General features: G+C 36.7%; 1 protein-coding gene across 9 annotated transcripts in view; it reads left to right on the top strand.

Moving 5' to 3' along the window:
- The window catches only part of pard3bb (par-3 family cell polarity regulator beta b), a 287,760-nt gene that overhangs the window by 211,244 nt on the left and 50,276 nt on the right, over positions 1-26,240 (top strand). For 4 of the 9 annotated variants that reach the window (XM_052565050.1, XM_052565049.1, XM_052565053.1 and 1 more), the window contains exons 19-21: positions 6,782-6,898; positions 8,899-9,180; positions 26,011-26,155. In XM_052565050.1, coding sequence (XP_052421010.1) covers positions 6,782-6,898; positions 8,899-9,180; positions 26,011-26,155 — 544 coding nt within the window. The remainder of the gene's footprint in view (positions 1-6,781; positions 6,899-8,898; positions 9,181-26,010; positions 26,156-26,240) is intronic. The other 5 variants (XM_052565054.1, XM_052565056.1, XM_052565055.1 and 2 more) reach the window with 2 other exon arrangements.

The raw sequence follows: 26,240 nt of genomic DNA on the forward strand, positions 1-26,240 counted from the left end.
GTGTGAGGTCATTGTGTTTATCTGCATGTGTACGTTGTTTGGATGTGTAAGATTTTCAGTTTTGTGTGCTGCAGATGTTTGAATCTTAACCCCTTCCTCTTCGCGCTTCATTTGAAGTGCTTTTCCATTCATCTGGGTTTCCTTTAAATAAACCTTGCTGTATATTTGCGGTGTCAGAGAATGTGTGTGTTTGTGTGATAAAGACGGTCAGAGTGAGAAACTGTTAAAGCACTTTTTTCACTCATCCCATCGCTTCAGAAGAAAAGATTAAATCCCAGTCTTTTCCTTTCCCGCAGCCCTCAGGGAAATGTTATCCGGAGAGGATACAGATTTGCCTACAGCTCTCTGAGAGAGAGTCTTAGCAAAGCAGAAAACCAAAAAGGGAGTGAATTAACGGGCAAACGTGAGAGTAAGACACTGTATTTTTACTTTACAAGCAGGTAGTTTAATTAGACATGGAGGAAATTAATGTTTGGCACAGGGAGAGAGAGAGCCATGATGTATTTCTTGGTAATGATCAGCACAGTTTGGCTTCGCCGCGGGCCTTCACCCCCTGAAGAGTTTACTGCCGCGTGATGAATTTAACACTGTGGAACAATCAGCAGCTCTTGACTTCACTGTTAGGCAATTTTACACTCAATTTTGATGAACTATCTGTGTACTAAATCACTTTAACGATGTTACAATTGTCATAGATTGTTAGGAAAATATTTAGCGTCATGCTTTAATAAAAGCATAGGGCATGCCTCTGCCATTTTCAGAGTGCTGAATCTTTTACTGCCTAGACGTTCCCAGAATGCACTGATAAAAAAAGTGTTTGATGTTCAAGGATGCTGTAAATTGATAAAAACTACAGAAAAGAATGAGTTTAATACAAATAAATGCAGTTCGTTTGAACTTATATTATTACTTGTATTATTCAAATAATCCTGAAAGTGTAGCAGCACAACTGTCTTTAACACTATAATAATAAGAACTGTTTCTTGAGCAGCCAATCAGCATATTAGAATGATTTCTGAAGGATCATGTGAAACTGAACACTGGAGTAATGATGTTAAAAAAAAGACAAATCAGCATGGGCTCGTTGGAAATGCGTGTCTCTAAATAAATGTCTGCAAGACTGGAAAAAACAAAAAACAAAACCGTACCTATATTCTACGTACAAATAGTGTTCCTGTAGCTCAATTGGTAGAGCATTGCTTTATCAAGCGCAAGGTTGGGGGTTCGATTCCCTGGGAACACATGATAGGTAAAAATTGATAGCCTGAATGCACTGTAAGTTGCTTTGGATAAAAGCGTCTGCTAATTGCATAAATACATTTTTTTAATTTAATTTAATTTACATTTAAATGCAGGTTCCAGTTGAAATAAACACTAGAAGTAAAACTCTGACAAAATTGTATTCCTTTTCACACAAAGTATGATTTGCATGTCCACCGTTTCGATTAATAAAGGCTAATTTTCACACAGTTACCTGAGGAATATCATGTTATGCATTCAAAACAATTTAAACATGCTGCAACATTTGAGAACTGATAATTTTGAAAGTTTGAAGAGTTCAAAGCTGCATATAGAGAAGTTCAAATGGCATGGATGCATCAACAAATCAGTTTTTATACCAGTTTTGCCTTTGTTAACACTATCGTGGATAGTGTAACACTACTACTATATTTGATTCATGAACTTCTACAATCCGTACCTGAAGCAATGCAATAAAAACACAGTAATACGTGCCTATATCAACGTAACAAAAATGTGCCAGGGTCACGCATTGAACCTGTGTTTTAGCACCAATCACTGGAAACTGCCTCGAAACATTCTCTTAGGTACGTAATAATGGCGTTGCAGAAATGCACTGTATTTAGAGACATATTTCCAATGAGCCTGGGTTGAAAAATAATTAAGCTTCACAATCAAAGGAATAAATTACATTTTAAAATATTGTGACGTTTTTACATAATGAGAATTATTTTAAACATTACATCATATTTGTCAGTTCATTTGAGTTATTGGGGAATTTTTTTAAACTGCATGAAATAAAAATGTTAAAATTAGAAGTAATTGGGGAAAAAAACCATACAGTATTTTCAAGTGTGACTTCATAATTGTTAGTAGTAATTTGGCATGCCACATCTGTCATTCTCTTGGCCTGTAACCACTCCCCCTCTAAGTGCTGTGCCTGGTTAACTGTCAGTCTGTGTTTGAAGCATCTCTAGTGGCAGGGTTTCTTATGACAGTCTAATTATTACCTTTATTTATTCATGTTCTGGTTTGGGCTCAGCTGGGCTCCTCCTTTGATAGCTGCCGCTGTGCCCTTTAGCTCAGAGTCAGAGAACCTGTTAAAATACACGTTTGTCTCTGGTACATCCTCTTACACTTGGGGAAAATCATCTGGTGTCAGCCTAAGACTGCACACCCCCGGGCCGTACGTATTCGCGAAATGGCAAGCTCCATTTCGATTGGCTGATTACATAAATGTAGCAATTCTTATGCTGCCTTCACACGTGAATGATCGTATTTCCAAGGTGGCTGCATATGAACAGTATGATGTTGAAATTACCAGTGAAAAGATTTTTTAATATGTAATTTATTGCTGTGATGGCAAATCTGTAGTTTCAGTGGTTACTACTCCATTCAGATTTGCTGCTTGTTAAACATTTCTTATTATTATCAGTGTTGAAAACAGTTGCTTATTTGAAAAAGGAAAGTTATTTAACATTATAGAAGTCACTTTTGATCAATTTAATGCATAACAGTCACTTTTAGACTGTTTATGGTCATTTTGCTCAAGATTTGTCTTTCATTGTATTGATAAATGCTGTGTCAGAATGCATTAGCAGCATGTTATGTGTTAATGTGAGTGTGAGTTTTAGCGTTTAGGTCTCATAGGGCCTGATCTTAATGAGGCAGCAGAATGGATGTTCAGGAAGCGCATGCCAAAGCACTAACATTAAATAGCTGCAGTCTAATAAGATAAATACAGTAATTAAGTTATGAGAGTGCTGCATCCACACACAAATACACAGCCAGAGGACATACAGGAAGGGTGCATGATCGAGAGAGAGAACCAGTGGGATGGCTTGTCCTTTCTCATCTGTTCCTTCCCATTTAACATAATGCATGCTTGTGTTTACAAGGCTTCTTTACTGGTATACACTCACATACCTGAGGCTTTGAATACAGTTGGTTCCTTCCTGTTTTGACTGAATAAATTGCAGTAATAACTGTTAACTTTAAGGCATGGGCTGGATATCAGAGTGGAGAAGTTATTTAAAACATTTTTTTTTTAATTTAATATATATGTATCTGATGACAATAATGCTAATGTAGCCAAAGTGGATTTTAGACATTGAGAGTTTTGAAATGAAAATTCAATCTCATGAAATTAACTTAAACATATACTTTGCGTTAAAAAAACTGGAAAACCCCAGTTTATGTAACTTGAAGTGAACATATTAATGAATATCATATACTTTATATAATAAAAAAAAGGTCTGAAAAGTCTCAAAGGGAATCACATTGATGAATCATTTTTTTCGATGTTCAGTAGAATGAATATGACTTTGATTCATTTCACTCCAATAACTCTACCATTTTAAATCAGTTCAGTGGAAAGATTCAAACTTTTTGAATCGGTTCTACAGAATGAATCTGAGTAGTTGAACTGGAATAAATTGGCAGTTTTAAATCAGTTCAGTAGAATGAATCTGACTTTTTGAATTGATTCATTTGAATGAATCTAACCATTTTTAGGCAGTGGTTTGCTAAAATAAATCTCTCATTGAAATAAGTTTTGAGTGAATCTGACAATTTTAATTTGTTCACTTAAAATAAATTTAAGTCATTTAAATGGTTCACTAGAATGAATCTGAATTTTGAATCAGTTAACAAGAATGAATCTAAGTGAATTTGTTCATTTAAATAAATCTGTCATTTAAATAGTTCAATAGAATGAATCTATTTGAATTTATTCACAACAGTAAATCTGCTGTTTTAAATCAGTTCACTAGAATGGCTTTCTGAACCAGTTCACTGGAGTGAATCACTCCAACACTATTTATGAGGAAGAGGACCGTTTAGAAGAGAAATGCAGTTAGCTGCTTTCTAGCTCTGCTAAGCATAAAGTGTGTAATATGACATGACTTGCGGTATGTTAACTTTATCTTTTCATTTCAGACATGTTTGCATGTGTGTCTTTAGGAAAGCGAGGGAGTGTTGTAAGAACAGGTATAAAAGATGAATGTGTGTTATTGTATGTTTGAGTCGAGAATGGAAAATCTGGTCTGCACTTAGTCAGCACCAATTAGACTGAAGAAATGTGTCTGTGTGAGGATGTCTCCTGCTGTCTCACATGTCTGGGGTCACTAAGAGTTGTGTGACTTACTGTACAAGAGATGCGCTTTCTACTCTTTCAACTCTCCTCTGAGAACTGTGTGAGCTGTGTATATGTGCTTTTGCATTTTGGTCTCAAAACATCTCATCTGACGTAGGTGATGTGAGCGAATCAAATTAAAGCAATGTGACTGGCCAGCTAAATTATTATTGGGCCTCATTCATGAAACATGAGCAGAGTGAATTTCTGTTCATAAATAATTCTCAGTGTCTTAATATTTTCATAGTGCAGAATACAGTTTTTTTGGCCAGTAAGAAAGTAGTCATGTTCAGTAAATGTTCTCAATTCCCTTTTGTTAGGGTGGCAGAAAGTTCATTTGGCCTGTATTTGACCACAGGCTCGCTGATCATTCTGACATCTTATTCCTCATACAGATATCTTAACACTTTCCCAGTTTGTCTGGGAAAACCCGTCTTCTCCTCCTGGCAATGTCAGTCAGCAACTTGGCAACATAGCGTTTGTTCGTTGGACATTGTTTGGAAACAAGAGGTAAGATGGAGCGCTGACGGGCAGTGAATCATCTGCCCTGATCAAGCGCTGAGTAACAAGTGGAGACGGAGGGAAAGAAGGAAATGTTCTGGACAAATCTGTTGACTTAGATGAGGCCGCGATGACTGAGCTGCAGGCAAGTGTGAATCACCTCTGAATTGTGCTACTCCTTTCGTTTTATTCACTCTGTGCCCTCTGGATTTTCTCACATCTGAACACAGTCCTGCTGTGTTAGTGTTAAACTCTAGTTTCTGAAGGCATTGCATTAGATGTCTCAAAGGTTCTGCAGCGAAAGATATATACATACCCAAAAAAAACAAAAAACCTCTTATCCATTGTCGTGTTTAGGTTAGGGGTATTTTTTTTATTTTTTGGTTCCTGATTCCCTCTTTTGTTTGTTTGTTTCTTGTATTGATTCATTCATTGGTTTGGTTATTCATCCTGGCATTCATCATTTTGCTTTTTGATAGTTTGATTGTTGTTTTGTCTTTTGATAGATTTATTGTTGGTTAGTTATGTACGGTATTTTGTGCAACTGTCCGTTTTTTTTTTTTTTTTTTTTTTCATTGATTGCTTCATATTGATTTTGTTTGTTAATTTGTTTATTGGTTCATATTATTTATTCACTGATCCATTGTTTTCATTTAGTCAGTCATTCATTCAATCATTTTTTTTTTTTGATCAGTCATTTATTTGTTTGCTAGTTTGATTATTTCTTTGGTTTCTTGATTCATTTGATGTTTCCTTAATTTATTAGTTAAGTAGTTCATTCATTGTTTTCTTCAAATAAATAGTGTTAATTTGTTCAGCGTTTCCTTCATATTCATTTGTCTTTAATTTGTTTGTTGGTTCATTTTATTAATTCATTGATACTTCATGTGTTTGTTCATTCACTGATTCCCTATTAATTCATTCATTCATTAGAAACCTCTGTTATATGTTTGCTAATTTGATTCTTCTTTGGTTTCTTCATTCATTTTGTAATTAGTTAGTATTTAACTACTTATTTCATGTTCATGTTTCATAATACAAGCGTTCAGTTAATCAGTGATTCCTTCATATTTGTTCTTTTGTTTCATTTCTTCTTGATTTTACTTCATACATTCATTTATCATTTATTTTTGCGTTCCTTTGTATCCTTGTTCATTCATTAATGTCTTTTTTAGATTGCCAGCATTAAATGAAATGCCGTTCATGCTGAATCGTTTTTGTAATTGTGTTTTTATCTTTATTTTTCTCAGTAGCTGAGAGCTTGTGATTATGTTGAAGTGATATCATGGTGTGTATAAGTGCCACCTGCAGTGCTGTGTAGGACTCTGTAGAGCTCATGCTCTCCCTCTCTATTGTTGAGTAAATGAGAGAGACATGTTCACATCATGATCATTGTGTGCAGATGTGTGAGATTCATGTGAAGATAATCTAGATCAGATCCCGTCCCTGTGTTTGAGTGTGTGCGCCGGATGTGCGTTGCTAAAGGACACTGGTGTGATTTCCTCGGACTGTGCGCGTGTGTGTGTGTGCTTAGAGGAGTCCCGGTGTGTGTTTGTGCGTGTGTATCTGGAGGCCGTGACCTCTGCTCACTCTGACATTGATACACTGCACTGAAGCCGCGTGCTGTGCTGCTCGTCAGTGGGTTTGAGACACAGGCACACATGAGAAATGACCTTCTATGAGCAGAGAAAATGGAGACGGGTGCAGGACTCAATCACTGGTGCAGAAATGATGCATGTTAACGAAACATCTCTACTGATACGCTCCGTCCCCTACAGCGATTTAGGAACTCCCCGGAGTACACACAGACACACACTAGATAGTCACTCAGCCTGTTTTCCTAGATAAACTTCATTTGCAAAATAGCGATCACTCAGTGATGTCTTTCTATGCCCCTCTCTCTCTCAGATTTGGAAAGAAAAAAGAAGAGAAGAGCAAGACGGAGACAAAAATGAATGTGCAGAAGCAGACGTCAGAAATTCTGAGCGAGGAAGAGTTGGAGAGGATGAAGGAAGAGAGAGAAAGGTGGGATTAATGTCATTACACCATAACACCACAGTGAATCACTATCAAAACCTAGAGAGCTGTCTTGCTTTCTTTTGCCTACATAGACAGCATCCTGGTTTGGAACACTTTACAGTGGCAGCAACATTAAAATATCTTACAGACCCCGCACTTTTGAATGGTAGTGTATAGAATACACATATATTAAAATAGTCACTTGTCACATGGCATTATGGGATTGCTACCAACATTTTGGCTTACCAGTCACCCCCCATTTTTGGCATGGAGACACAAATGACATACCCAAAATAAAAAGGTTTCTGCTCATGAGTCTTTCTGACTAGATGCATGTACAGAATCAACATATGTTCACAAAGCTGACACTTCAAAGTTTACTGTTCAGGAATCAGAATCACTCAGACTTTTATGATAATATATATGAGCTCAAACATAAAAACAAAACAAAAAAAAATATTAAAAACATATTTTTTAAATGTATAAAAAAAATTGTTGATGTTGGATATGATTTTAGAAACGGTGTAGCTCATGACTATAATGCCTTAAAATGCTGCCTATGTAGGCAACTGAATTATGGAGATTGTTCTTATGCAGTTTTATAGGAATCAGGCTTAGATCCCTTGAGCCAGCATAAAAGCAACAGTGGCAGGTTAATACCTTCCAGAAGTAAAAGAAATTTGGGAGGCAAGGCTCAAAAGAGGTCAAAGAGGTCAAAAGAGACTCATTTCCAGTAACCTGTGAAGGGGCACATTATCTGAGACACACTGCACAAAAACAAATAACATTTTCAAAAACTTATAGCCCTCTCAATAAATAGTCAAGCAATTTTTTTAAAGGCTGGTATTTCAAACTAGTTAAGGGTTAGATGCACTTTTTAAATTTGAAGCTGTTGCTATTTGCATAAATATATAAGTAAATTATAACTGCTAAACTGTTCAATTGACCATTGTCCCAAGCAGTCGATTTCATGCATTGTTTGTTTCTTTTTTTAACATAATTTCAGCTAAAGCAAATCCCGTCATTAACACAAAACAAACCTCTTCAGGATGATACAAAAGTCTTATAAACTCAAAAGTAAGCTGGGAAAAAATCATTACCTGCCATATGGAACAATGGTATAGCTCATTACTGTCATGTATGACACACATGGTTTTAGATGACTCATTGTATAACACGCAGGATTAGATCTCTTATTTTTTGTCCCTTTCCCTCTCATTCACTCTGTAGGACTGACAGCTTTTTGTGGTCCATTACTGAGATGGCACGCAGCACTAGATTCCTCTTCCTCTCTCTATCTCTGTCTCTCGGCATGTGATGTATATTCTGCCAGAAGACAGGAGAAAAGGATATATTTAGCTGAGATGCAGGGATGTTTTTGCAGTCATTATTTTGTGTGGTGTTTGCCGAGGCTTATTTGGACTTGGAAATGTGTGAAGTGTGAGCTGGAGCCATGCTGTTCTCCTCCATATGCTCCAGAGTGGCATTTGTTCAGAGAGAGACTTTATTGACTGAGCATGTTTTAGCTCCTTAGAGAGACAGACAAGGAAAGAGGGAGAGAGGAAATCAGCTGGATGTGTCCGAAAGCTCTTTCTTGACCTTTCCAGGTCCTTGTGTTTTTGAAAGTGTAAATACGATTCAAGTTCTAGCAGTTGCGTTCTCATTGCTTGTGTGATTTGCTCAATGGCTCAGTTGAAATTGCAGACCAAACACTTCCGGTCAAGTGTTTGGAATAATTATTTTTCAATGTTGTTAAAAGGAGTCTCTTATGCTCAAGAAGGCTGAGCTTATTTGATAAAAAAAAAAAATTGAGTAATAACAGTAATGTAATAGTAGTATAACATTTCACAATTGTACTGTTTTAATGTATTTCGAATCAAATAAATGGAGCCTTGGTGAGCGTAAGAGACTTATAAAAAATAAATAAAAATCAAACTTTTGAACAAACAGCATAAATTATAATAATTAAAGCAATTTAGGTTGACATCAGCTTCTCTGTGTTACAGAATTGAGGCCAAGCACCAGGAATTGAGGCAACGCCAGGTCCGGGACCGCTTCTCCCCACCTGACGTGGAGGATGATGACCTAGACCCCAACTACGCCCGCATCAACAACTTCAGGGAGCGCGGATCACCTTCCCAGCCACGCTACGGGAACCGCAGCCCTTCCCCACAGAGACCACCGCCCCCAGTGTCCCACAGCCGAGAGCCGTCCACTGAAGACCCTCTGGACGGCCTGTACGCCAAAGTCAACAAACAACGAAGCCCTCCACCTTCTGCTGCAGACAGGTAAATATGCATATATTAAAAAAATCCATTTCATCTCGTTTATCCGATATGAATGAAATGTCTGGCATAAGTGCAAAAACAGCCTGTTCTATACTATTACTCTTTAAAACTAAGGACTCCGAGAGGTAAAACTAATCAGTTCTGTTTGAATGATTCTTGTTTGTAGCTGTCATAAAATACCTGTGATGCATGTCAGCTGAATGTTATATTAATACAGCATGTTGCCTGGCAACTGTAAAGAAGCCAAAACGGCTAATAACACACTTTAATAACAGGTTCTTTCTCACCATGGCTTGTAATTCTCATAACCTTTAGACACAGAGTCACAGCTGTGAACCCAGAGGAGCTGCTCTAATATTGATTCTCTCATTTTTGCTGGACCCATCAGCTCTGACAGAGCTATGCAGTTAATTCTGTTCTTTTGATTGAGCTTCAGAAATATATCAAAGTATATATGTCATGGGCCTCCACCTATGGTGAAGTAATGCATTAGCCTTGAAATTTAAATCAAGAACTGCATTTTTATGGCTGGACACCCCAGATGAATAGGGTGAGAAAATAAATAACTGATAGATGTCACCATATTTCCCCAACTTATAGATTACATTAAGAATTGCACACATTTCTGAAGTGTTGTGTTTAAATATGCAACTGAGGAATTATCTAATTGAATATGCACACATTTTCATACATTTCCAGAACGTAAACTAAATTGCTGGATAAAGCCAGTTTCATTTGGTTTTTCAAGGTTTTTCAGAGGGGATTTTTGATATCTCTTTGTATAATTTAGAAAAAAAAAAAAATCACCATGTTTTTAGGAATAAAATGTTTTTTTTTTAAAAAATGATAAATGAACAAGCCTTTCTGTAACCACTTTTAGAATATAGAGAAGAATAAAACATTAAAGTTTGTTGTATGTAATTGACACTGATGTGGAGAATTTTGGCTCAGTGCAGAAGAAAAAAAAAAAACCCCTAATTTTAAAGAGATTTACAGGTGTCGAGTAATAAATATAACTCGTACAAGGAAGTGTTTGGTCTCACTTTATTGCCTGAACTACTATGTTCTCACATTTGAATTAATATTTTGATACAGTGCACGTACTGTGTTCATACATGTCTTTACATTCTACTTATATTTTAAAAATACCTGCATGTAATGACATCTATAATTCATTTCTGCAATACATAATCACACTGTTGACCCATTCCTTACACCTTATTCACCCTTAAACCTATCCATACCTAACCTTACCCCGTATCCCACCTCAAAAGCAGCAGCGTGTTTCAATACAACATGAAGTACATTTTAAGTACTTATACTTATTTTTGATGCAAGTACATTGTAGTTAAGTGCCTAAAGCGTCTTGCCTGAAATACATAACACAGATGACCTTTTGTTTTGACTGACAAATACAAGTAAAAAAATTCTCTCTTATACAAAAAAGCCATGCAAAAGTAACTAACAAGTTCCTGTAGTACATTATAGATACCTGAATGTCTTGTTCCCATCATCTCTGTGGCAATTTCTGAGTGGACATTTGGGTCACAAGGAGTTTCATTGGGAAAAAGGAAGGTCTCAGCATGAGGGGTCAGTGTTGGTCAGATACAGTAGTTGGCTGAAGGAAACTCATTTATTTGTGTGAAGGGAAAGATGTCTGCCACAGAGAGACATATCGGCTATAACTCAGCTCATTAAGGATGTATCTTTGTCATATGCATTACTGTATGACACTTTGTCTGACTCTGTGGCCAGGTGTCTCCTACAGCCTCAGTTTTTGATAAATAATTTCCTCTCCTTTAGCCTTTCACACTCTGTCATAGGTTTGAATGCTGCTGCATTTTCATATCTGCCCTGCATAAGGGGAGTATTTTGAGGAAATTCATGCTGATAGGCTGCTGATGGGTAAATTGAGGATGTGAATGAGACTAGCATCAGTGACTCCGGTGTCAGCGTGAGCGTGCTCTCGTCACATGTGAAGAGTTTGTTAAACGGTAGAGCTGCTCTGTTGTATGGCCGGTGTCTGATTTAAAAGCGTCTTCTGAGAGTCATTAAAGCGACTTGGTTATTTAGACAGACAGGCAGTTTAATACACACCCTGCTGCCCACTGCTGTCATAAAAAGTGTCTTTTTAGTGTGTGTAGTGGCTTAAATGGTCAGTAGTGAAGCTCAGCAGGATTCTGTGCATCTACATTTTTCATGTAAAAATAACAATGCATTGTCCAAGAAAAAGTGCTTTCACCCTCTATTGGCCGATCTAGTTCACCCAGAACTGGACATGTAGTCACTTTCACTCACTCCTATGTAGTACTGTGCTATGTGAATGTATTTACATACCATGAAATAAACAATATGGCAAAATCTCTAACAATAGACACTTTATACTATCGTCACAATATATGCAGTCATACTCCCAAGCCTCATGTTGTTCAAAACCCTTAATAACTTTATTTCTTCTGCAGAACACGAAAGAAGATATTGTGAAGAATGTTTCCACTGCACTGAATCAAATGTTGTAGGGTTTGCTTTAAAACAAATCCCACTCAGAAATTGCTAGTAAATTTCACAATTAATTTATTTATTTTTTGTAAAATGTAAGTTATGTATAACTTTGAAAAAAACATTTTTTACAGTGTCCGTGAGTGATTAACAGTAGAAATGAAGTCAGAGTTTAAACCGGTTTTGACCTGTAAGACTTTTAGATATGAATGACCTCTGCCATGATTAGCTAACATCTTTGCATACAAAAAAACATAACTGTATATGACATTGATATTCAAATATGGGAAGTGTTAATGACCTGTTTTTGCAACTTTGTTTCCATGCATGGCCTTGACAGACTTTGCATTGAAGTGTGTCTGCGTAGTACATCTTAGTTTCATAATTACTTTCCGTTTTTCTTTCAGATGCAATTACACTGAATAAAGACATTTTGAAGCTGAGTTTTAAATCAGGAAAACTAAACTCCTAAAGCAGCACACCTTTATTGGCTATTTTCACTCAATGAGTGCCAAAAGCAATTCAAATCTCGATGGTGAGTAAATAAAACTGAGCTACTCTCCAGTAGCGGTAACCTAATAAAGAACTGTGCAATGCATGGTTTAAGGGTCAGTGACGGAAGAGTGTGCATGATTTTATGAGAAATCTAGTTTAAACCACATCCACCAATATTTTAGGAATTACCTTTTTGTATTCATGTTAGTTTCAAAGTTTAAAACGTTTTTTTTATTTTATAAATTGGCGTGTGATTTAACCATCAGGTATATTTGCATATACCACGTGTGCCTTGTGATGGTACTTATTTTTTATAATTTTATAATATCAGAACAGTTGTTTCACTCTGACACTTTTGACTTTATGCCCTAAAATTATCATAAATATCAAAATGAATTTTAATTAAGAAACTCAAAGCTCTTAGAAATGTTCTTCAGGTTTTGTTTCTGTTGTTCAAAGTATCCTGACAAACCTGTTACAACAATGATAAGAGTAAGAATTGATGATAAACCGTTTTTCTCAAGCATATTGAGCAAATCAGCTTATTAGAAAGTTTGTTGCGGAAAATACACCACACCAAACTTTTGAACAGCATTGTTTTTTTTGCATGAGTGAATACAAAAATAATACCATTTTAAATGATGCAGAAGATAGCCTGACTCATGCCAATGCAAGTGATTTGAGCAATTGAAATTTAAGACATAAATCTCTTATCATCCAAACAACCAATACCAGAGACCTTCGTTTTCGCTTCTCCGTTCCTCTTTTCATCTGAGCGCTCTGGAGCAGTGGAGAGGCAGGCAGGTGAAGGACGTGGGGAATGTGGTGAGAGAAAGAGTGAGGGGCTCTTGAGGTTCTCCTCATGAGAGAGAAGCAATCGAAGAGCTATTTGGCATTGGTTGTGAGAAGAAGGGTCCGCAGCGAGCTGCTCCTTCAGCCCTGAAGAGGCCCACCGCACTCAGCGTGGAAAGTTACTATAACAACCAGACTCTCCAGAGCTCTGCTCCGCTCCAATTAAAAAATAATCATTGTTCTCTCCAGTGATGGAGAGGGATGAGGGAAACAGGTGGCTCTCTTATCTTCACAGGGGCAACCCAGTTCTTTAGAGACCAGTGGAGAGCTGCAGATTGCCAACCCTTGCCTCCACATCTCCAAAAACACTTCTAGAGACAAACACATGAGGAAAAAGTTGGGAATCGGTTTGATAAGAGCTAGGAGGAAGGGGTCCACAAGGTTTCTCGCTCTCCACCCGGCGCTCTAACTCGCCGTATGAATGCCGTGTCCTGGATGTGCTCGGGAACAATAGCCCCCACACTGTCCTAAGCAAACAGTCCTCCAGTGCTCAAAATAACCCCGCCGGGGTCAGTCCAAAACACGGCACAAACCCATCAAGAGCTACTCCACAGGTTACCGATGTCCACTCAAGTCCCCCATCAGCAGCCATTGTGCCCAGATACCTCACTGAAAGATTTGGCCTATATAAAAAAAACACAGTTAGGGCTTTCTCCTCCTCGTCTCTCCGCATGTTCCCTCCACCTCCTCCTTCCCCGCTTTCTTGAGGCCTGGAGCGCAGCCTCGCCATCAAAATAATTATAGAAATCACTAGATGGAGAAAGAAAAGCTTTTAGTGTTGGTTGTGTGAGTAGTGGAGTGCTTTTCTGCCCGTTAATTAATCAGCCATTCTGCTGAGCTGAATGAGAGCTACAGGCGCGTTCGGCTGCTTTTAAAGAGTGCCAGCCCGCTCCCTTAAGTGTATCCTCGTATCTGCAAACCCTTCCCTGGTCTGACACCGCTTCTCTGTCTCTTATTCACCAGCCCTCCTGCAATGAGGGTTTAATGTGTTTTCAGTGTGTCTGAAAGAAATGTAGGTAACCGTGTTGGAAATGGGCAAGATAGTTGACCAGTCATCCAACTGTCTGTCTAAAAAAGGCTTCGGTGTCATTTTTAAATATAAATAAATATTATAATTAATACATGTTATATAATATTAATACTAATACTACTAATAATAGCATTTATGTAAATTATAAATATTTAAATATTATTATACATATATTTAATTTACACATACATTTACGCACAAATAAATATATTATATATATATATATATATATATATATATATATATATACTTATATATATATATATATATATATATATATATATATATATATATATATATATATATATATATATATATATATATATATATATATATATATTATAGTAAATTATATTATTGTTTTAAACCTAAAATTGTGTAAACTTTTTCTATGTAATGTATGTACTTTAAGTTTTTTTATCTTATAGGAATTATTAATTTTCAATTTTTTTTTTGTTTCATTTGTTTATTCATTCATTTTGTAGTTATTTTAATTTTAATTTTTTTGTGCCACTGTTTTAAAGGGATTCAAACCATGCAAATTAAAAGAGAGATTTTAGGATTTTTTAAGAGGATTTTACCTTGGTAAATGTTATGTACTGTAACTGTTATGATCGATATTCTGCAGGTCTAGCTGATCCCATAAAACTGATCACAGAACCTCCAATGCTTAATTTGCAATTTCTGAAAAGATTTGATATCTGAATATATCAATAAAAGTCTAAGTTTAGTCTCAAAACAAATCTAGTTTCATTGAAAATGTTGGCTTCCAAAAAATACAATTGCAGGAATTTCAGTAAAGATAGCCATTCATTTAAATTTTTTATATTATTATTATTTATTTATTTACTTTTTACCTGAGCTTTGTCTAAGATTGCAACTTCCTGCTTTGATACCTATTGATCAGCAAACCTCCAATTGAAAATTCACTCTATAGCAAGCTCATAGAGGTTCAGTGTTCGTTTGGAAATCTTTTTTGCACATTTTTTGTGCCTGAAAGTTCAGACTTTGTGTGAATAGGCTTTGAAAGACTGAGAATGAAAGCATATAGAGGAAGCCTCTTCTGGTTTGTTGGGTTCTCGGAGTCCTTATGATTCATCTGGCCTAATCTAGAGAACCGGACAAGTGCTACTAGTGCATTCCGCCCCTGAGCTTTTCTCTTCCTCTCAATGCACTTCCCTCATTCTATTTTCCCCTTTTTCATTCTGCATTTCCTCCTCTCATATTTGTTCAAGAACTTCCTGCCTGTCACTCATTGAAGAAAAGCAATTCCACATCATTCTCCCATTGAAGCACATACAAGAAAAAAGCATGCGCACTCAAACACACACGTGTGTGCGCTCACACAAAGCATTCACTTAGCGGTTTCTTCTAGATGCATCTTGTAGCTTAGCAACAAGTCATGCCGCTGCATACTGTGCTGTTCTGTTTTTGGAAACAGGAGGATGTGAAAGCTTATTTCTAAAAAGCAGAAATTGCAGATTTAAATTATATTCACCTCATTATTCCATCTCAGCTTGATTGAACTGAAAGGCAAATGCTTTATTTTCTTTCCTTTTTAGACCTTTTTGGAGGTGCACAATTTTAGAATTGAGGGTTGAGGATAGAAGACTTGATTACTGCCTTACTCTTAGACACAGATTTGTCTACCCAGAATGCACTCTGCCTGCTGTACGAAGGCAGAGTAGGTGTGACTGGTGTTTTAATGAAACAGTCCAAGCACAAATTGAGCTTCACCTGCGAATGAGAGGACGTGGAAGGGGTCGGCGAACGTTGATGGCCTGTCCAAATAATGTTACACCAGCCAAAATACTTCTAATTATTTCTTCAATTGCAGATGGCATATAAAAAGTGCCGTCACTTCTGGTTAGGGAGCCTGGGAGCCGGCCTGTCATTGCCGGCTATCTTTTGTTGTCAAATTTCATTTCTGAAAATGTCCACCAATTAGAGCGCCGAAGCTCGCCGCAAAATTACTCGAGGGGAGAGTTGTGGGAAATTGATAGATCCGGTTCTTTCCTCTCCTCGCCCAAACACGTATATGTCCATTATGGCATCCGTGGCCTCGCTGTCTTCTTCACGATTGCTCATCGTTCTTTCCCGCTTGATTCGGGTCGTGTTTCATCAGCAGGTTATGGGAATAAGGGTGCACTTTGTCTCTTCTGATGTAAATGATTGAATGATTCCATGCGACAATTACAGATTTAATGCTGCTTTATTAGATGGTAGTTTAAGTCTGTTACTGATTGGTCAACACCGTTTTTCAGACTTGATAGAATACACACTTAGCAGTTAAAAAACCTGTTAATCTAACTGCTGAGTAAGTTGCTGCACAATATCCTTTTAAACATACATGAAACACAACCCATTTTATTTGGTAATCTGATGTGTGTCCGAGTGAAATGGAGGATTCAGCATCAAAAGGGTAGACGTTGATGCCTAATTGAAACATTTAAGAAGCAAATTCAAGTTTTGACAGATTATAGAAGCACTCCGTAAACATGATTGTTCTGTGCTTCAGTTAATCGAGTTCAAATCTTCTCATAGGCAAACAATAATGCGGCATGCTATTATGAATAGACGTTTTAGCATATATACTATGATTCAAGTTAGATAAGCAAGGACCGTTTTGTTTTTGTATTAAGTGTATATTTGTTCCGGTTTGATTCTGTCAGTTGTGTGGATAACCAAACAGTTGCTGGTTCCCATTGACATAATAGTAAAAAATTGGTCACACTTTGTTTTAAATAAACACTTAAATGTATTTATTTGATTTATGCTATTACTATTTATTTCAGCAAAAAAAAAAATACATCTGTAATTACACATGGAGTATATATATATATATATATATATATATATATATATATATATATATATATATATATATATATATATATATATATATATATCACAGTACTTGTGAATTCAGTTGCAGCTCTGGACAATGGGAACCACTGACACACTAGTGAGTTGGTGGCTGTTATATGAATAATTTTTGCTGAGTCATTAAAAAATGAATGATTTGTTCATTGTTATGTGCAGCAAATACGGGTTGAAAGTGTTTATGGGATAAATTTTGATTGTCTGTCACTAATAAGAATGAGATTTTAAATTATTGTCACATGTTTGTCTTGAGTGTGCTAGTGTTATAATATGGTTTATTTACAAAGTTATGTTCAATAAGTAAAAATAATTTATATATACAGTTGTATATAAAGTAAGGTGCTCAAGCCTGTACTTTAAATTACATTTAATCATGGTTCATTGTGTCGCATGACCTTTCATACTTTATTGCTCGAATCCACAAAGCTTCTTTGTGTCCTCAGGGTTTTGTTGTTTAGTAAATTCAGATTGCAATGTCTTTTCTTCAGCTGCTTTCTCAGGTGTACTTACCCACTCGAGCTCTCGTTGTTGGCCTGGGGTAATATGGTAATAATGTGTGTTAAACAGGCATGATAAAGAGTGCTTGAATGGAATTGATTTTTGATTTGGGAGCATGTGATTGACAGAAGCATGCCGATTATCAACCAGAGGAGCTTCTCTGAATCAAATTGGTGGATTACATCAAGCTTCCCCTCGACGGCCCTCAGTGTGGTTCACATGCTCACTCGTTAGTGTGGATGTGTGTCGATTCCAGCATTTCTGTCCTGTTCTGTTGCTCTTCGGGTCAGAAATTGATGTCTTTGGTTTTACAGTGTATAAATCTTGCTGTTTTTATGACCTACAATGTTTTTTTGGTCCATTTCGAAGATGAAGGAATGGATTGCTCTGTGCCATACGGCTCCGTTCGGCGTTTCTCTTGATGTCTGTGTCTCCATTGTCAAAAGCAGACATGTCTACTGGATTTATGCATGCCCCTCCAGCTTTAAACCATCATTTATCCAACTCTTAAGATCCGCTGACCTGAAGTTTCTCTCCAGCATTACACCATTAATAGACAGAGAGAGGGGTTGTCCTCAGACCTAGCAGGGGGTTTTGTCGAGACAAAAAGGGGAAAACTGTTCACTGCGGGGTGACTAGATGAACAGAGAGATGTGAACAAGGCGAGATGGAGGATAAAAGAGCTGAGATCTTGTACACATATCACATGGTGTGCGTCTGTGTGTAATTCTGTCATCATTTACTCTCACGATGTTCCAAACCTGCATGAACACAAAAAAGATGTTTAGCAGAAAGTTTATGCTGCCGTTTTGCATACAATATAAATTATCGTTGACAAACAGCTGTCTAGCTCCTAAATAGACAAAAATAAATTATTTGTGCACTACAAGTTTTCATCTAATAGTTTTAATAATATAAAAATATTAAATAAATGTATTTATTATCAGGCAAAAAAATAGTCTAATAATTTAATGCAAAAAATGTTTAACACATATGCTGAACTTGAAATTATTTAATAAAAATGTCTTTAATATATAATATAATATAATAGCTAATTTTAAATTTATTAAAATGTTTGAAACCCCAGGGTAAGGTTTTTTTTTTTTTTTTTTTTTTTTTGACAGTGTATTGAGGGTATTATTTTTTGGAGCCCTCATTATAAATTGCTTTTATATTTACATTTAGTCTTTTAGCAGACGCTTTATCCAAAGCCTTTTATTGCATGGAGCAAAGCATTCAACATTCTGCTGAAGTTCTTGAGTATTTCACAGAACAACAGGAGTCATGTGAGGTTAGAACAACACGAGGGTGAGTAAATGATGAGAGAATTTATTTTTTGGGTGAACTGTCCCTTTAAGGCAAGGTTTCTCAGTAAGTTATTAACGACTCCATTCGTTTAATATCTCCCATCTCTCAGCTTCCGTGGGATGCCGGCCAACTACCCAGTCACTTGAGTATGAAATTAATAGATAAAATCGCAACTCTTGTTGTTTCACAGCCGAACAATAAATCCCCCATCGTTGCAGTCACACAGACACGTCGCTGACCCAAGGGAATCGATACCATTGGCTGTAGTTAATGCCGTGCTCCCCTGCCACTGCGAGAGAGAGAAAATAAATATCTTTACCCTTTATTGAACTTTCTCTTGTAACACTCCTGTAGAATGAGCTTCTGTGAGGGAAAGAGCAGAGTGCAAATTAAGCCTTTCTTAGTCACCAGGTGCTGAGGCTCAGCTTATCGGGGGAAACGCTATCCGGAGAGCCAGTGCCCTTATTTGATTCCCGTTGCCGCCCACCACTGCTCTCCCGTTCTTCTGATCCGCTCTCAATGCTTACTGCACAGAGTGTGTACTACACTGGATACTGGATTTTTTTATTAGATTTTTTTAATTAGGAATTAATGTTTTATTTTTACCCTCGAGTATAATGATGATCACCATTTAAAATATAAAAGCAGCCATAAATGTCCAAGTTTTCAGACTCATTAATCCTTTGTCAGAAAAATATTTAGTATGACATGAAGATATGTTGATTCCTAAATTTAATGATTGTACTGAAGCAAATTCTATTTAATGTACACAGTACAGTACACACATAACATTTTGGGGTTAGTAGGATTTTTTTTGGTGGATAATTTTATTCAGCAAGGATACATTCAGTTGATCAAAAGGTCAAGAGATTTATAATGTTACGAAACATTTTAATTTGAAATAAATCAGCATAATCATCAAAGAATCCTAAAAGATACATTTTTACAGATTCTTTGATTATGATTCTATTGATGAATTTACAGATTCTATTGATTAATTTTTTTGAAATAAATGACAAAGCATCACAGAAATAAAATACGTTTTAAAATATATTAAAATAGAAGACTTGTAATAATATAAAAATATATTAAAATAAAAGACTTGTAATATATATATATATATATACATAATATATAATTTTTTTGTGCTTCATTTTTGATCAAATAAGTGCTGCCTTGGTGTGCCTAAAAGATGAGCTTCTGATGATGATGGTTTATTTTATATTTTTTTTATATTTTTTTTTCTGCTATATTTCAAGTAATACAATAACTTTGGTCAGTTGATTTGATGCCCTTAAACCTTAAAATGGGTTGTCAAGATTAACGCATTGCTTTGTAGGATATGTTATTCCATGCTTGAATATTTTGTTTTATGCCATGGTGTGTCTGAATACTCTATTCTGAATGGCTGGCAGGTGTTGATTAAATTTGTTTAAATGCACAGCTAGTTCCAGATTCAATTCAATTCAAGTTTATTTGTATAGCGCTTTTTACAATACAAATCGTTACAAAGCAACTTTACAGAAAATTATGTTTAATTATGTTTTACAGATCAGTTTAATCATGTTCTATTCTAATGTGCTTCCTATAAACATTGGTAACCATGGTAACATCTAATGTAAATTCTCCACTGCCCATTGGATGGTTCTTCACCTCCACATCGTGCATTGATGCACAACTAGCCATTGATTATCCCATACGTATGCCATCCATTCCATGCATACAGAACTTCTGTATACCATCCACTGTATGCACACTGCAAAACTAGTAGAAAGTGGGTAGTATCATAGTATGCCATTCTGAACATATTTTCTCCCTCCCTCACGCTCCCTCCCCTTCCTCCATCAGCCCTGTTTCATAGCCTGTGGCCATATTAATGTCGGGTTCCCTCTGTGCGTGACCAGCTGAGTTTATGATTATGTTTGGAACTGCAGGCTATGTGTATATTTGGGGGTGAGCGTATGTGCATTCATGTGTATTTGAGTGAGAGGTGTGTGCCTGTGTCTTTGATTAGAGCAGGACCCTTATTAAACATTGATGGTGTTATTCATTTGGAGGGTGAGGAGGGTGCTCAGTCAAAATGGCAGCAGTAATTAAGGCGTTCTGGATATGATGGCTGCATGATGGAGTGTTGAAAGCATAACTACAGAGCCCAGACACTGCAGGGGAAATGGCTTGCTTGGGAACCACAGGCTGAGAATAAATGCACGTGTTTGGTGTTTTATGGTGTGTGCGTGTTTGTGGTTTGTACAACTGCCAAATACCTTTAGAGCGAAGCTGATTTAAGCTCAGATCCTTATATTTTGAATGATTTTGCTTCAAGCTGATTCCAGTGTCATACGTGTGGTTAATGCAATAAATGGATAAATAAACTTTGTATTTAAATGAAATAACGAGATAAAGTCACTGCACTCTACTAACTTAGGGTGTAAAAAAAAAAAAAAGATGTGTAAATTAAAAATTAAATAAAAAAAAAAATCCTTTGTGATAATTAATGTAAATACATTTTAGGTTTAGATGTACAAATGTATCTATATTAGGTCACCATGTCTGTTTAGGTTTTCACCATTTTAAATCACGTTTTCCCTCAATTTATTCATTTTTAAATTATACTAGTGATTCCTATTTTTTTAAGTATAAATATTCCACGTCTTTAGACATGAGGTTTAATATGAGGTCACTGAATATTTAGTAATTTGTTATATTTTTAGTTAGATGACACCACAGGAGGGAGGAAAAAAATAATAATTTAATGTCAACTACCCCAAATATTGTTGCTATATTATTGCTGTTGAAATATTGTAACAGCATGCGGTAAAGCCACTGCTCTCCAGTACATTTCATAGCAGTGCTGTAACTCTACTGTGGTCTCTTTGTCTCCATACCCAAAGACATGATTAAACACAGATTTAAGTTTCTAATATCTAATAATGGATTCTTACTTTATTATTGGATTACTCTTTTCCAGAAAGACTTGGAAGGCGATGTCTAGTTGTGCTTGTTGTCACGACCCTACTATTCTTGTGACATGAATTACTGCACTGGTCTAGACCTGCAGTTTTGCACGTCGTCCCACAAAGACTCAAGAAATCAACAGCATCCGCCCATTTCAGGCACCATTATTGTGAAGTACAACTGCCGCAGCAGATTTTTATGCATAATACCATCCCTCTCCATTGTGGTCAATTTCAATTTAGCGGTAAAAGGTCATAATATTTTATGTATTAGTATTTTATGGCCCTATACAGTGTTCCAATCAATACGAGATTTGGATCAAGACTTGCATGTGATTTCATCTCCTGTTCTCTCTTTCCTTCTCTCTCTCATTTTTGTGTGTGTTATGTGCCTCATAAATTGTGTAAAGTAGCCGTGAGGGAGTATGGTGGAAGAGAAGATGGATGCTGCCACACTTACCCGCTCTATTCTCTCAGCTCTCCAATCACTGAGATTGAGAAGTGAAAAATGGAAGGGTTGTAACAGGGGCATAACTCTGCGTCTGCCCCCTGGATGAGCTGCTGTCTGTCCAACCCGCTCTGTGCTGCACTGCAATTCTTGCCCTGGTGCCTCAGAGCGTTTCTCCCATGTGGGGGGGCATTTCTGTGGTTTGCTGGTGTGTGTGTGTGTGTGTCTGGCTATTTTAATGGCTGATACTGAAGTGAATGTGAAACTGCATTAGTAACTTATTGAACTTCTGTAGTGTGTTGTTTTTCACCCCCACCGTGGCCTTAGTTACATTATAAGAAAAATAAAACAGAAAATCATTCATGGCACAATAAGATCAATAATATTTATTTATATGTCTTTTGGGTGTGCTACTGGTAGACCATGGCACCAGCAACTCAAGGTTCCCAGGAAAAACACATACTTTAAAAATGCATTGAAAAGTGTTGAGATACTGTCATACTATTAGAGTTTTTATTAATATTTGTGCAGTTTTATTTTGTAATTGTTAAGTAAATTAAGTTAAACTAAATAACTTAAGACCTAAGACTAAAACGAAATGATAAAAAAGTGTGAAAAGTAAAAGTTAAACACATTTTCTTTGCAGTATGCATTTATTGTGCATTTTGATGCAGAATTTGAGAAAATGTGATGTTTTTAATTTGTTCGGAGACATATAGATCTGTTCTGTACTATTTTAGATATGCCACATATGTTTTGCACATAATTCAGTTTTCTTGAAAGAGAGCTTAACAGCATGTTAACATTTCATATTAAATCAACTGACAACCATACATTTAACAGTGTTAATTGTTCTTTTTATATCTGTAAATGCAGATTGTTAGATATGTTATGTGGTTTCAATTAGTTGGACAGAGACTGGAAACAACCTGAGCTGGCTTTGTCATGGTCCGCTGTGTGTCATTCATTCCACTAAGGAAAGTGTGGAATGAATGAAAGAAATGTGTGTTTTTTGTGCATCTGAATGTGTGCTTCCCAGTAGCACCTCCGGGACTGCAGCAGCAGCGGCAACATTAGGCCTACTTGAGACACACAAATCTTTATTGTTCCTGAAAGGTCGGACAGTTTTTATTTTTTGTATGTGTGTAGGTCTGTTATTAATCTGCAGTGGGACCTTTCTTGTTGTGTGTCCCTGAGTGTGTGTGTTGTTCTGCACAGACAGTTGGTTTGTTTTGAGACCTCACTGTCCGGGTTCAGCGTGCTCTGTACAGGAGCTGGAGTGTGCGTGTGGCCGCCGGGTCGCCTCACTCTGGCCCGTTCCCACAGCATCATCCCTCTGGAATGCCTGGCACTCACGAAGTCTGCCTAACGAGCTTTTAAAAAAGACATGTTAATTTGTTTTGTTTTAATCTAATCCCTCTACTGTCTCACCCTCTGTTCTCCAAGTTTCTCTCTCTAACACACATTCTTTGCTCTCTCTCTCTCTCTCTCTCTCTCAGTTAATCTGATTGGTCAGGAACATGAAAAAACGGTAAATTGAATTTTGGTGTCCTGCGTTTAAAGGGAGAATGAGGGAATTTTGTAGAGTGGTCAGCCTACACTTGTTTTTGATGAAAGTACTACTTGTCCTTTAGTTGTAGAGTTGTAGTTTTATTGTGAAAACAAGTCTGTTTTCTTCAGGGAGAGATTTCACTGTGTAGGGCGGGGCTACTCACAGACTACAAAAAAAATAAATAAAATAGACTGCCAGCAAAATGTCTTGATGCCTGTCAGTTTCAACTGTTTAGGACAAAACAACTCAGATCATTAGGGTAGAGATGTAATTTATCGCATTTATTATGGCGTGCCTATAGTTGAGACAGTGTTTGCTTTTCTATGCTAGTTCAACAATGTGCTTCCTCTATTTTACAGTGTCGTTGTAATTGTTGGCTTCATCCCATTTAGGTTATCAAAGCAATGTCTTTATTGTGCATACAGTCTTTTAACTTATTGTGTTGCCCTTTTTTCCTCACATTTTCATCTTCCTTTTGTTTTCAGTTGTACATTCATAGTGCATAGACGTAGACAGCTGGCTTTGTCCCCCAGGGGTTGACGCCCTGAAAAATGACTGTCTGATGTGTGAAGTTTACGATAGGATCCTCACCCACAGCGTCTGATCGCTGCATTTACCCCTCGCTGAGATGGTGGGCATCGCTGTTCGGCTCGGTGTTGACAATGGGAAGCAACAGTTGTGGAAAGGTTGTGTTTGTGTTAGCCAAGTGCTGAGAGATTGATTTTGGTGTTTGTGTGTTAGAAGCTGTGAGATGACTGACAGGACTTTATCTCCCAAGTCACACTTCCACAGTTCTGTGCCACTACACAATATTTGAGCAGGAGAAATATCACATATTCCCCTCTTGAACATTTGATAAGCGCGTCATTTTGCTGTGTCTGGAAAAGCAGAGATGTTCATTGATCTTTGGACAAGTAGAATGGTATTAAAGAGATAGATCACCTAAAAATTAACATTGAGGAAAAAGATTAAGAGACCCATGGTCCAGTAAATCATCTCTTTTTCAACTTATTTTCTTCTGTAGAACACAAAAGGGGATGTTCAATGATTGTGAATGGTGACCACAGTTGTCACATTAGATATTAAGTAAAAACAGCTTACATTTCGATCTGTTCCTCTCATAAAGCTATCATAGTGCTTACAATTATAAAACTCAAAATATAGAACACATCTTTCTTTGATACACTTATTGTGATTTTTGGAGAGAACATTCACTTTACTTTTTATATCCATTCACTTTCATGAAAAGAGCAGCTTGAACATTTTAGCATAATATCTCATTTTACGGAAGACAATGTCAAACAGACCTGAAATTACATGAGGTTGTACAAATGTTAGAATTTTTTGTTTTAATTATAAATTAAAGTAAAAAATTAATAAATAATAAAATTTAACTCGCAGTATCGTAGGTTTTTTTTTTTTTTTTTTTTAACTGCATCAGAGTTCTTTTTCTTAAATGACGATATCATTCTGAATCTCTCTGTGTGTGTGATTATGTGATTCTGCCTAGATTTGAAGTGGCTTGTAACAAAGGGCTGTTGATTATCTGTGACAGTATTGAGTCTTTCTTTCTGCTTTAGCTCAGTTGTCATCACCTTGTTGTTTCTGATAAGTGCAGATAATAGAGCCGTAGCCTGGGATACCAGACCGAAGTCTGCCTCCTCCTTAAGTGGCTACAATCCGGACATATCAACAGCCTGATATATTGGGCTTCTGGATTTTTATCCATCACATGATGTATAGGTCAGATCGATAGTGACTCTTTGTTCTGGATGGGTGTGAGTGGGCCGGGGTTGGGAAATTGTGTGTTATCTTGCGCATACTACTATAAGTCTATAAATGTGTATGTTGGGAAATAGTATTGGTGCGTAGGAGGCTGTGTGCAGATGTAAGGGGGTGGTGGGGCCTAGTCTTTGAAGATGGCAAAAGATTGCAGGTTCAAATGTCAAAAGAGATAGATAGAGCTTCACTAATTGGAACTAAACACAAGGATCTTTTGACATGTTTTTAAATATTGAGCTATTTTATTACACTCTTAAAAAACACTCATATCTGTTTGCTGTATCTGAAACTAAGTAAACCAACCCCCCACCCGTGTTATTTATCTGTCTAGAACCTAGTAAAAGACTGGATTATATAATTATTGTGATTTATTTATTTTTATTAATGAAATTAAATTTGTATTTGGAATCTTTTAGTTGATTTTGAACCTACAACTTTCTGGCCACCAGCCCAGATCTTTAGCCATTATGCCAAAGCAACCCTTTTTTTACATTAATTTAATATTTAAGTGGATTGTGTGTTTTTGCAGCAGTATGGACCGTATCCAGCAGCTGAGGAGGGAGTATCTTCAGGCTCGTAGAGAGGGAGCAGCTCCAGCCTATGAGGAGCTGGAGGCCCGACGGAGAGGACCAGAGTATGACCCGCACAGAGTAAGACATCAAACACACACACATGTAGGTTTCAATATTAACGATTGCCAAGCAGTGGCTGGGAAATGGGTTTGAGTTTGAGTTTTGAAAACAGTGTCTTATACCACCA

Source organism: Carassius gibelio, chromosome B9 (genome assembly GCF_023724105.1).
Source record: "Carassius gibelio isolate Cgi1373 ecotype wild population from Czech Republic chromosome B9, carGib1.2-hapl.c, whole genome shotgun sequence".
Lineage (NCBI taxonomy): Eukaryota > Metazoa > Chordata > Actinopteri > Cypriniformes > Cyprinidae > Carassius > Carassius gibelio.